The 13374-nt window shown below is 37.9% G+C and overlaps 2 protein-coding genes across 26 annotated transcripts in view; one reads left to right on the top strand and one right to left on the bottom strand.

Moving 5' to 3' along the window:
• The window catches only part of C9H12orf40 (chromosome 9 C12orf40 homolog), a 228712-nt gene that overhangs the window by 17816 nt on the left and 197522 nt on the right, over window positions 1-13374 (top strand). The window contains exon 3 of one of the 23 annotated variants that reach the window (XM_027592530.1): window positions 3144-3202. The exons of the other annotated variants lie outside the window; for them this stretch is intronic. Within the exon in view, the coding sequence (XP_027448331.1) occupies window positions 3144-3202 (59 nt within the window). The remainder of the gene's footprint in view (window positions 1-3143; window positions 3203-13374) is intronic. 23 annotated transcript variants of the gene reach the window in all.
• Window positions 1-13374, bottom strand: part of ABCD2 (ATP binding cassette subfamily D member 2) — a 73116-nt gene that overhangs the window by 23200 nt on the left and 36542 nt on the right. For all 3 annotated transcript variants that reach the window (XM_027592526.1, XM_027592529.1, XM_027592528.2), the window contains exon 7: window positions 5207-5352. In XM_027592526.1, coding sequence (XP_027448327.1) covers window positions 5207-5352 — 146 coding nt within the window. The remainder of the gene's footprint in view (window positions 1-5206; window positions 5353-13374) is intronic.

The following is a 13374-nucleotide window of genomic DNA, read 5'->3' as shown; positions in this document are numbered from 1 at the left end:
AGAAAGAAGAGGATTTAAAAAAAAAAGAAAAGAAAAGAAAAAAGGGGAGAGAATGTGATCAGGCAGGAGACCAGAACAAAGCCATACACTAGAGATTTAGCATATATTTTGGTCTGTTAGAAACTGTATCCCAAAATTTTAAAGAGAGAACAACATATATATATATATATATATATATATATATACACCAAAAATAAGGTTAGCTACTATGAAGGGATAGACTATGACTCTAAAAATGAAAAATAAAAAAAAATTTTTAAAAAATGTTTTGATAAGATGTTGGTTGAAAATGGGAAAAAGAGAAATTCAAAAAAAAAAGAAAATTAAAAAAATTAACTTTGAAAGACTAAAGAATCAGGGGTAAAAAAGCCATGAATTCTATGTGCAGTTTTCCCCTAGTGCTGGAGTTCTGCTGTTCTCATTGATCTGTAAACTTGGTCTTGGCTGGCTGTTCTTGCTGATCTTCTGGAGGAGGGGCTTGTTGCTGTGGTTCCGAAATATCTTTGCTGGAGGCGGAATTGCCCTGCCTTGCCGGGGGCCAGGCTAAGTAATCTGCTCGAGTTTGCTCTTAGGAGCTTTTGTTCCCTGCAAGCTTTCTGTACAGCTTTGGAGGATGAGAGTGAAAATGGCAGCCTCCCAATCTCCGCCCTGGAGGAGCTGAGAACTTGGGGCCCCACTCCTCAGTGAGACCCCAGAGAAAAGCAGTCAATCACTCCCGTCTCCCCGGTCTCTGGCCACACTCCGTGCTGACCCAGCCTATGACCGAGCGTTTCTAGCTCTGGCTCACAACCCCGTGTGAATTCTCCAAACCGAGCAGATCCCTGTGGTGTGCTCCCATGCCGCTCCTCCCAGGGGAGGAAGGGGAATCTCCCCAGATCTGCTGCTTGTTGGGTCCCTGCTGGAAGAGCAGTGGCCCGACTGTGCCGCGGATCATGGTTTATGGCAACCCTGAGCTGAGAGCCCACTCCTCGGCTCTGTCTGTGCAGCCGGCTTCCCTGCTCTGATACCTGGGAGCTCTGTCACACTCAGGCATCCCCAGTCTTTCTGTGACCCTGAGGGTCCCGAGACCACACTGTCCCATAGAGGGTTCCACCCCTGCTTAGCCACTGGAGCGATGTTCCTCAGTGGAGCTGACTTCTCAAAGTTCCAATTTTGTGCTCCACTGCTCTATCACTTGCCAGAAGCAGCCAACAGAACCACCCCCCCACCATCTATCTTCCTGAATATAGATTCAGGCCTTGGATTCACTTCTCCGCACGTCCTACCTTCCAGAAAGTGGTCGCTTTTCTGTCCAGAGAGTTGCTGCTATTACTTTTCTTCGATCTCCTGTTGAGTTCGTAGGTGTTCAGAATGGTTTGATCCCTATCCAGCTGAATTCCTGACCCAGACGAAAATTTAGGTTTCCTACTCCTGCACCATCTTGCTCCTCCCCCCAGAAACATAGTTTTTAATTCCATCTTTAACTAAAGCAAAGCATTTCTCTAAGCAAAGTGTTAGCTAGTCTAAGTAGAACTTCAGTAGGCTTCTTCTAAAGTATGTGATGTCCTTGCAAAATTAGGTGCTTACCAGCTTTGCTTAAAAACATGAAACATGTTTCATGTTTTAAGGATTAAGTGAGTAGAGAGTAGGCTTCCTTGGAAATTTTTTTTTATGTGTAAGGATATAACTGTTCTCATTCATGTCTAAGAAGCTAGTAGATAGCATAGCACTGTGGCATAGCCTAGTATAGAACATTGACTTTCAAGTGAGATCTGTATTTGAATCCCTGTCGTAACACTTGTGGTGGGCCCCTGGGGAAGTTTCTAAACTTCTGAAATTCACCTGTGAAAGGGGGTTATTAAAATCCACATCATGAGACAGTTATAAATATTAAATAAAATGAAAATGTACATCGCTTAATGTATTCTGCAAGGTAAGCACTCAGTAAATCATAACAATTACTGTTATATTATTAAGGTTGAAACATTCTTTAAAAAAGTTCTTAAACTTCTTGATGACTTTGAAAAGAACAGAATGGCCCATGTTTATTGTAAATTTCTATTTAGATGATTGGATTTCAAATTTACCCAAAATAATTTCCCCAAGATTAACATGCAGCATTTATTCTGCCCTGGTGTTTTAGAACTGGGAAGGAGCTGACTATATGAAAAAAAAAAAAGTTGATCTGCTTTCCATATTTTTAGTATTTATGACTCATGATTATAAATATAAAAATAGAACAATACCTCTCTTGTCTGCCTTATTTGCTGATTATAAGAATCAAATGAATAATAATATGAAATTTCCATATAAAATATCAGGTACTAATCATCGCAAAAGGTAAAATATCATAGTATCAATATTATGAGTAGTAATATTGCCATTAGCTACTAATTCTTGTGCATTTACTATGTGCCATTGTTCTAAATGCTCTGCAGAGAGTCTTTTTAAAAAAGTTTTTAATTCCATTTCGTTCACATACAGTGTAATATTAGTTTCAGGTGTACATTATGGTGATTCAAGACTTCCATGCAACACCCGGTGCTCATCACAAGTGCACTCCCTACTCCCTGTCACCTGTTGAATCCAACCTACCGCTCCCCTCCCCTCTGGGAATCATCAGTTTGTTCTCTGTAATAAAGAGTCCATTTCTTGGTTTGTCTCTCTCTCTTTTTCCCTTTGCTCATTTTTTTGTTTCTTAAATTCCATGTATGAGTGAAATCATATGGTATTTGTCTTTCTCTGACTGACTTATTTTGCTTAGCATAATACTCTATAGCTCCATCCATGTCATTGTAATTGGCAAGATTTCATTCTTTTTTATGGCTGAGTAATATTCCACTGTATATAGATACACCACCTCTTCTGTATCCATTCATCAGTAGATGTACATTTGGGCTGCTGGCATATCTTGGCTATTATAAATAATGCTGCTATAAACACAGGGGTGCATCTATCCTTTCACATTAGTGCTTTTGTATTCTTTAGGTAAATACCCAGTAGTGTGATTGCTGGATCACAGGGTAGTTCTATTTTTAACTTTTTGAGGAAACTCCATACTGTTTCCCAGAGTGGCTTCACTGGTTTGGATTCCCACCAACAGTGCAAGAGGGTTTCTTTTTCTCCACATACTCACCAATGATTGCTTCTTGTGTTGATTTTAGCCATTCTGGAAGGTGTGAGTTGATACTTCCTGGTGGTTCTGATTTGCATTTCCCTGATGGTAAGTGATGATGAACATGTTTTCATATGTCTCTTGGTCATGTGGATGTCTTTTTTGAAGAAATATCTGTTCATGTCTTCTGTCTGCAAAAGCTTTTTATTTTGATGTAGTCCCAATAGTTTATTTTTGCTTTTATTTCCCTTGCCTCAGGAGACATATCTAGAAAAAATGTTGCTATGGTCGATGTCAGAGAGGTTACTGCCTATGTTACCTTCTAGGATTTTTTTATCTTGATGAAGTCCCAATAGTTCATTTAGTTATCCCCATTTTACAGTTGAAAATATAGACAATAGTGCTAATTAAGATTCTAGAACTCTGACTTCAAAGTTCACATTCTTAATCACTGTACTTCTGATAGGTAAATGGGCTAGGAAATGAAACATAAAACCTATGAAAAATTAAACCTAGAATTCTAGCTTGTTATTTCAATAGTTTTTCAAGGCTAATTATGTGTAATCAAGTTATTTGAAAGTATGACTATTAGAAAGAAGACATACAAATGGCCAACAGACACATGAAAAAATGTTCAACATCACTCAGCATCAGGGAAATACAAATCAAAACCACAATGAGATACCACCTCACACAGATCAGAATGGCTAAAATTAACAAGTCGGGAAAAAACAGATGCTGGTGAGGATGAAGAGAAAGGGGAACCCTCTCACACTGTTAGTGGGGATGCAAGCTGGTACAGCCACTCTGGAAAACAGTATGGAGATTCCTCAAAAAGTTGAAAATAGAGCTACCCTATGGCCCAGCAATTGCACTACTGGGTACTTACCCCAAATATACAAATGTAGTGATCTGAGAGGCACCTGCACCCCAATGTTTATAGCAGCAATTTTCACATTAGCCGAACTACGGAGAGCCCAGATGTCCATCGACAGATGAATAGATAATGAAGACGTGGTATACATATACAATGGACCACTTCTTGGCCATCAAAAAAAAAAAATGAAGTCTTGCCATTTGCAATGATATGGATGAAACTAGAGGGTATTATGCTAAGTGAAATAAGCCAATCAGAGAAAGATAATTATCATATGATCTCACTCATATGTGGAATTTAAGAAACAAAACAGAAGATCATAGGGGAAGAGAGGAAAAAATAAAACAAGATGAAATCAAAGAGGGAAATTAACCATAAGAGACTCTCTCTTTTTTTATTATGTTTAATTAGCCAACATATAATACACATAATTAGTTTTTGATGTAGTATTCAATGATTAATTAGTTGCTTAATCATAGGAAACAAACTGAGGGTTGCTGTAGGGAAGGGGTGTGGGGGGGATGGGGTAACTGGGTGATGGACATTAAGGAGGGCACTGATATAATGAGCACTGGGTGTTATATAAGACTGATGAATCACTGGCCTCTACCTCTGAAACCAGTAATACATTATATGTTAATTAATTGAATTTAAATAAAAAATTAATTTAAAAAAGGTTTGACTATTAGAAAGTAATTCTTTTTTAAGCTCATATGTATAACTGTTAATTCTACTCTTTCAAAAATATCTTATGAATAAAACGCGTACTATAGAAGTTTCTGTATTTTATCTGATTCTCTGTGTGCTACTTGAAAGAGGAAAAAATGTATTGGTAATACTGTGGTTCTGAAAACAAAAAAGTAATTCTGTGATACCTACTTCTTAAATTATTAGGTTTAATGTAAGCTGAGAACTTGACAGGATAATATTTCTGTCACAGACTTTACATACATCTAGATTGATGATGGCTTCAGGGACAATTGTATATTCAAATATGAAGGAAAAACTATTTTCAAATGCTAGAAGCAGACAATAAAAAGCCTAGTGTGCTGCAGGAAATATAACCCAAGCAGAAAAGAGGATGTCAATAATGGAAAAGCAATAAATGCTATAAAGTCTGTCTTCTGTGTTTATGTTCCAATAATAGCATACGTTCAAATTAAACCATGGACTATTTACCCAAGTTTGTTTTTTTGAAACAAAGTTAAATGCATTTTAAAAGTGATAGACTTTACCTCCTTCTCTTTGAACTATGTGATAGAGGTGGACATTATGTAGAATACATTCCAGATCGTGGTCTGTATAGCCTTTATCATGCATGTCATCCACTGAATCAGGATAGATGACTTGATCACGAAGACTTCCAAGAGACATGTATGGCCTATAAAACACCAAGCACACAAGAATCCTAGTACAGCGGCGCCTGGGTGGCTCAGTCAGTTAAGCATCTTCCTTTGGCTCAGGTCATGATCTCCGGGTCCTGGGATTGAGCCCCACATCAGGCTTCCTGCTCAGTGGGGATTCTGCTTCTCTCTCTCTCTCTTTCTCTTCCCCTCCCTCTGCCCCTCCCCACCACTTGTCCTCTCTCTTTCTCTGTCAAATAAATAAATAAAATTAAAAAAAAGAGAATCCTAGGACAAAGGCATTTTAGTTTACTCAGTGTGACATTCTCGTGGTCTGAAAACTCCAGAGCAGGCTTTAAACACCAGATGTCTAGGATTACATTTATTACCTGGTGATGAGTATTTCTCTCTCAGGCATGACAGGATCATACTCTGTTATGTTCATGTAAAAATTTATTGAGACATAGCCACAAGAAAAAGTTGGATATTTTCAGTGCAGAAATACATACTTTGTTTCATTGTATTTTATAAACATTGCTTCTGCATTTCGTCTAAAATTATTTGGTTTAAATATTATAAAATTTGAGGTTTTGACCCAGCGATGTGAACAAGCAAAACTTTTAAAAAATGCTATGCATGAGGCACCTGGGTGGCTCAGCAGGTTGAGCGTGGACTCTTGGTTTCAGCTCAGGTTATGATCTCATGGGTGATGGGATCCACCCGCGTCAGGCTCTGGGCTCGGGGAGTGGTGGCGGGGGGAGTCTGCTTGTCCTTCTCCCTCCCTCTCTGCCCTTCCCCCCAACTTTGTGTGGGAGCATGCTTGCGCTTGCTCTCTCTTTCTCCCTAGGGTAAACAAATAAATAAAATCTTTAAAAAATAAATAAGTAATTAAGATGCCATTAATAATAAAATGAATGCAAATTAAAACTACACCGAGTTTCTTACTTTTCAAATTGGTAAAAGTTCAAAAATTTGACAACTCAGTTAGCAAATATAGAGAAACAGGATTGGTGAAAATGCAAAAATTTACAACCTTTTGGAGGGGATTTGGCAAAGCATCATATATTCTGGCCTTTGACCCACTTCTTGCAATTTACTCTAAAGATATAACTTCCAAAAACAACAATAGGAGTGTGTAAGATCCATCGCAGCATTATCTGTAATTGTAAAATATTGAAAACAATCTAAATGTCCATAAAAAGGAGACTGAATAAACTATAGCACCTACACTATGGAGCTGTAAAACAGGATGTGGACGTTCTCTATAGAGTGATTTTCCATAATATACTTTTAAGTTGAAAAGCAAAGTGCAGAAGTAGATGTCTAGCAGGGTTTCTCAACAGCAGCATTATGGATATATGGAACTAGTCCTTCTTCGTAGTTGAGAGCCATCTTACTTACTGTAGATGTTTAGCAGCATACCTGGTCTCCACCCACCAGATGCTCCTACAGTGGTGACTCCGCCCCCAATAAAAAGTCTCCAGATATTGCCCCCTACAGGACAAAACCATCCCCATTTGAGAACCACTAATATACAGTATACTACCTTTATACAAAATGAAAGCAAAATAAGTAAGTATACATTTATCTGCTTACATTTATAAAAGGAAACACCGTACACCAGAAATTAATAAAATTGGCTACATACTGGAGATTGGAAAAACAAGGCAGAATGGACAGGGGAGGGAGTGACCTCTCTCAGTATCCTTTCTATATAGTTTTTATTTTTAGAATCATGTTAAATGTTATCATTCAAAAAAATAACATGAAACCAATAACCAGCGAAGGTAGAAACCTTAAAATTAAATACAAACAGAAACAAATGAACTGAATGGTATATCCAGTGAATAACAACCACCTAAAAGGGGGAGGAGGTGCTGGTCCAAGTAACTTGAAACTGGCCACCCAATTTCAGTTGAAGACCAAAAGAACCACAAAGAAATCTTGAACCTTATATGGCAAGTTTCTTGTTGGTAATGATATAGATGTAGCAATTCTGAAACTATTTTACCTATGTTGCAGGACTGACCAAAGAAGTAAACATTTTTTTTTTTTAAAGATTTTATTTATTTATTTGAGAGAGAGAGAGAATGAGAGATAGGAAGCATGAGAGGGAAGAGGGTCAGAGGGAGAAGCAGACTCCCTGCTGAGCAGGGAGCCCGATGTGGGACTCGATCCCGGGACTCCAGGACCATGACCTGAGCTGAAGGCAGTCGCTTAACCAACTGAGCCACCCAGGCACCCAAGAAGTAAACATTTTAATGTTAGGAGCTAGGGTGCTCCCTCTGAAGAAAGAAGATACAAACATGGCAGGTGAGAAGGCAAGAAAAACTATAATACTTCATTTGAATTCGAGTGTCAGTATGAATTCATGCTTTAAAAAAATCTATTTCCTATTCTGTCTACACTTGGTAAATCCTGACATTATCCTCTGAGAAGGACCCAACATCATTTAGGTAGTGTAGTGGGTTGAACTGTGGACCCAAGAAGATATGCCCAAGTCCTAAACCCCACGTACGTGTGAATTTGACCTTATCTGGGGGTTGGGGGGGAAGGTCTTTGCAGATATAACTAAATTAAGGATCTCCAGATGAGATCATCCTGGATTAACCAGATGGGCCCTAAATCCAGTAAGTGGCCTTATAAGAAGAGGAGAAAGGAAGGGAAGGAAGTCATGTGATGACGGAGACAGAAATTGGAGTTATGGTGTCCCAGGCCAAGGAATGCCTGGCACCACCGGAAGCTGGAAGAGGCAAGAAAAGATTCTATCCTAGAGCTTTCTTAGGAAGGATAGGCCTGTCAACAACTTAATTTTGAACTCCTGACTTCCAGAGCCATGAGAGAATACATTTCTGTTGTTTTAAACCACCAAGTTTTTGGTTACCCAGCAGATTTTGGAAATAGGTAGTATTCTTCCACCAAAAAAAAAAAAAAAAAAAAAAAAAAGCATAACCTGAATCTAGCATCAGAAAACTACCAGATAAACTTAACTTAAAGAACTTTCTTAAAATAACAACAGTTTGGGGCACCTGGGCGGCTCAGTTGGTTAAGCGACTGCCTTCGGCTCAGGTCATGATCTCAGGGTCCTGGGATCGAGCCCCGCATCGGGCTCCCTGCTCCGCGGGAAGCCTGCTTCTCCCTCTCCCACTCCCCCTGCTTGTGTTCCCTCTCTCGCTGTCTCTCTCTCTGTCAAATAAATAAATAAAATCTTAAAAAAAAAAGTAACAACAGTTCTGCACTCTATATCAATGTCATTAAAAAAAGAGAAGCTGAGGAGGTGAGATTAAAAGAAACTGGAGTGACATGACAACTAAAATCCAAATGAAAAACAAGTCATTATAAAGGATAGTATTATGACAATTGGCAATATTTAAAGATGGAAAGCTGTTGGGGTGCCTGGGTGGCTCAGTGGGTTGAGCGTCCGACTCTTGGTTTCGACTCAGGTCATGATCTCATGGGTCGTGGGATCAAATCCCGAGTGGGGCTCCATGCTCAGTGGGGAGTCTGCTTCAGGATTCTCTCCCTTTACCACTCTCCCACCTCTCATGCATGCACTCTCTCTCCCTCTCTCTAAAATAAATAAATTTTAAAACATATATTTATTAAAAAATATGGAGAATTGTTGGGGGTCATTGAGAGGACATGACTGCCAGTTGACCATGAGCTGGACTGGGACAATCAGAGGCTCCTCACCCCCTCACATGTGGTTGGAATGTATGCTCTGACCACCACTCCCATCACTGCAACTGTTTCCAAGGAAGCAACCTTGAGAGAGCAATGTGTTGTTGGGACCATCTGGATGCTATATGTGACTGAACCCAGTTAAGGCCTCTATACAAACTTAAGATTCTTGTGGGCAAGTGCAGAGATCCACTCACCTTGTAGCTGACCATGACAAACCTCATGTTAATTCCCCTGCTTCTTAAACCTGCCACCGACCAATCTGGAATAGTCTCTTCCATCTCCTTTTGCCCTCCATGTACAGAGGCCAGTTTTTGAACCAACAAAATATGTTTAAATTTTTTTTTTAAGATTTTATTTTATTTATTTGACAGAGAGAGAGACAGCGAGAGAGGGAACACAAGCAGGGGAAGTGGGAGAGGGAGAAGCAGGCTTCCTGCTGAGCAGAGAGCCTGATGTGGGGCTCGATCCCAGGACCCTGAGATCATGACCTGAGCTGAAGGCAGACACTTAACAACTGAGCCACCCAGGCACCTCAAAAGTATGTTTAGGTAATAACATTATACCAGTGTTAATATTCATGAATTTGATTATTATACTATAGTTATGCTAGAAAATATCTTGCTCTTTGGAAATACATCCTAAAGTAGTTAGGGATGAAGATTTATGATTGCTGCAACTTACTTTTAAAAGGGGAGGGGGTGGGAGAAAGAGAGAGAGTAAGTTGACGGTTTAAAAGATAAATGTTTTTGTAGATCAGTTGTCTACCTATTTTCCCATAATATGCAAATGATTCAGTTGAAGGACAGATAACACAAGGTTATTTTACAACAGGCTTAACTAATATTTGAAAATAAAAATATTTATATTTTAATGATACATATATAGTCATAAAGATTTTCAATGGGATCTTTACAAATATGGGAATCCCTGGTCATATTTTAAAATTAAGATATAGGGGCACCTGGGTGGCTCAGTTGGTTAAATATTCAACTCTTGCTTTCAGCTGGGGTCATGATCTCAGGGTCATAGGATTGAGCTCCAAGTCGGGCTCCGTACTCAGCAGGAAGTCTGCTTGAGATTCTCTCTCTTCCTCTGCCCTTCCCCTGCTCACTCTCTCTCTCTCTCAAATAAATAAATCTTTTTTAAAAATTGAGATATAATTCACATATCATAAAATCCACCCTTTTAAAGTATACAATTCAGTGATTTTTAGTATATTCACAAGCTCATGTAACATCATCTAATGTAACCACTATCTAATTCCAGAACATTTTCTTCACACCAAAAAGAAACTCTATACCCAATAGTAGACAGTCCACATTCTTCTCTCCTCCCAACCCCTGGCAACCACTAATCTACTTTCTGTCTCCATGGATTTGCCTATTCTGGACATTTAATATACATGAAATCATACAATATGTGGTCTTTTGTGATGACCTTCTTTCTGTTAGCATAATGCTTTCAGGTTCATTCATGTTGTCGCATATAATAGTATTTCATTCCTTTTAATGGCTGAAAAATAGTCCACTGTATGAATATGCCACATTTTGTTAATCCATTCATCAGTTGATGGATAGTCCAGTTGTTTTCACTATTTGGCTATTATGAACAGTGTGCGTACACCTAGGAGTGGAATTGCTGGGGCATATAACTCTTTGTTTACTTTTTGAGGAACTGCCCAACTGTTTTCTGAAGTTAACTATATCATTTCTGGTCACGTTTCCTTACCATATCCCTATATCTTCCTCTCCTGCCTTTTTCTTTCCCTTTCCCTCTCCGGTCTAACCATATTTAAAAAAAAAAAAAAAAAAGAATTAGGACACACAGTTATTTGTCTATATTATATTAAACATTCATATAATGTGACAATATCTTAAATTAATATCTGGTAATAATAATAGTAGCATAAAATAGAAATTGGCTATCAGAGTCAATGAGTAGTCTTTCAACTGGTACTCTGAGACTACTTAAAAAAGAAATACAAGGAAACCATAGTGGGCAGTACTTTTGCTAACTTCCAAAGTGATACCTGCTCCAATTTAATGTAAATTAGAAGCACAAATGCATCCTATACCTTAGTATAAACCCCAGATATAAATCAAGCTATAGAGCAGCCATGACACAATATATAATGGAGACTACAATGATTAAAATACATCTGAACATTCATTTCACAAATGTTTCTTCAGGATTCTACCATAAGACTAAATTAACTGGCAATATTTAATGAAATCATATTTTATATCTACATTTCAAGGAAGACAGTAAAGAGTCATGGTTGTGATAATAGGTTTTGGAGAGATGGTTCTGGACTGAAATTCCAATTTCACTATTTACTAACAATGTGACCCAAATTCTGAACTACAGCTACCTCATTTGTAAAATAACTTATTTTATTCCATTTGTTATGAAAACTAAATGAAGCAGTATAAATGAAGCAATTAGGTCAGAGCACTTCATAAGTATAGGTACATAGTAGGCGCTCAATAAACTGTTATAGAAACAAAAGTTCATTTCTACTTAGGCTTAAGTTTGCTACTTATGTGAAAAGGCAACATCTTAAAAAAGAACAGATGCAAAAGAATTTCTATTTAACCAGTTAAGAGACTGTGGTTTTATACCACATAGTAAATTTTTATTATTTTCATGAGATTAATAAATAACAAGTACCTAATTATATAAATTTTAGAAATTATATTCTGTTAAATGCCCAAGAAAGCATGTCAGGTTTACCTAGAAGTACTTCTTTTAGTAACTAGAGTACCACTTAGTTCACTGGAGCAATTTATAGGGCCTGAAAGGTCGGGGCACATAAGGCGGCTATATGCTTTCTTTGTAAGAACTTGGAAGAGCAAAACTTTGAAACTTCTTTAAAAGGCTAATTTATGTTATTTATGATTTCTTTATGATTTTTGAAATCTGTCAATTCTCTTTGATGAATAGATAAGGAAACATTTCATAAGGGCTTTTAAGGCAAAGTAAAATAGTTATGTTTTTGCAATGCTAAGGTTTTTATCGAGTTTATAAGTCTCATAACGTTTTGAATATGCACTCTTGAAATAAAAGTCAAGGGGCGCCTGGGTGGCTCTGTCGTTAAGCGTCTGCCTTTGGCTCAGGTCATGATCCCTGGGTCCTGGAATCGAGCCCCACATCGGGCTCCCTGCTCAGAGGGAAGCCTGCTTCTCCCTCTCCCACTCCCCCTGCTTGTGTTCCCTCTCTCGCTGTGTCTCTCTCTGTCAAATAAATAAATCTTAAAAAAAAAAGTCAAAACAAAACAAAGAAACATGGTGTTTAGCTACTAACTTTTTAAATTCAATCAGCATGAAATTTAAATAAAAATGCCAAACCATAAATATTTTATGATGCAAAATGAAGAACTGCAAATGTGTCCACATAACTTATTATATGAGCTATTGTTACTCAAAATGATATAATAGAGTATGAAAATTGCTGCTTTGAAAATTTATGTGACGGGAATGCAGATGAAATTATACAAGAAATATTTATAAAATTACAAATTTATAAGGACTCAACAAATACTGCTTTATTAGAGTCCCTTTTCCTCTCAATTGTTTTACCATCATGTAAAATGATAAAACTAACACATTCTATACATGTTTAATGTGGTACATAGCAACTAAGGGTACTTTTTTTAAGGGGGGAGGGGCAGCTGGAGAGGGATAAAGAGAGAATTTTAAGCAGGCTCCACACCCAGCACAGAGCCCAGTGCAGGGCTCCTTTTTACAGCCCTGAGATCATGACCTGAGCTGAAATCAAGAGTCGACCACTTAACCGACTGAGCCACCCAGGCGCCCCCAACTAAGGATACTTTGATAGATTTTATTAATATAAGTATTTAAAAATATTATAAAGTTAAGGTTAGCACCAAATTCTTTTGAAAAGCTATATCAAGAAAATTTGGGATGATGTTGAATTTATTTGAAAGCACAGGAAACAGATGACCCTATATCCAATGTTTATATGATTAGTTTGCGTGTGATCCTTTTCCAGCTCAAAGGCCTGGAATTTAACAGTTTAAGCTAGCTCAAGTTGCTCTAGTCTTACTAAAGTTATACATATGGGATAAGAACTTAAAGTACCCTTTACTAAGCTTTCCTTTCTAGATATATAGACCCATTCAGATTATCTTCTAAATATTTCAGGTAGATAAGTTACCATGTCAGAAAGTTATTAGCTTACTTGCTCTGGCCCATCAGAAAGGGAATCATGCAACATACCTCCTACAAGCAACAGAAGAAATATATTGCTTATAATGAGCAACTATCAGAAAAGAAACACTAACTAGTTTTAATTTACTTCTCTAAGTAAAACCCAGAATTACCTCTATTTGTTGTGGAAAAGATACGGGAATAAAC

Source organism: Zalophus californianus, chromosome 9 (genome assembly GCF_009762305.2).
Source record: "Zalophus californianus isolate mZalCal1 chromosome 9, mZalCal1.pri.v2, whole genome shotgun sequence".
NCBI classification, from domain to species: domain Eukaryota; kingdom Metazoa; phylum Chordata; class Mammalia; order Carnivora; family Otariidae; genus Zalophus; species Zalophus californianus.
The sequence above is the reverse complement of the archived record's forward strand: the minus strand, read 5'-3'. Positions and strand labels throughout refer to the sequence as shown.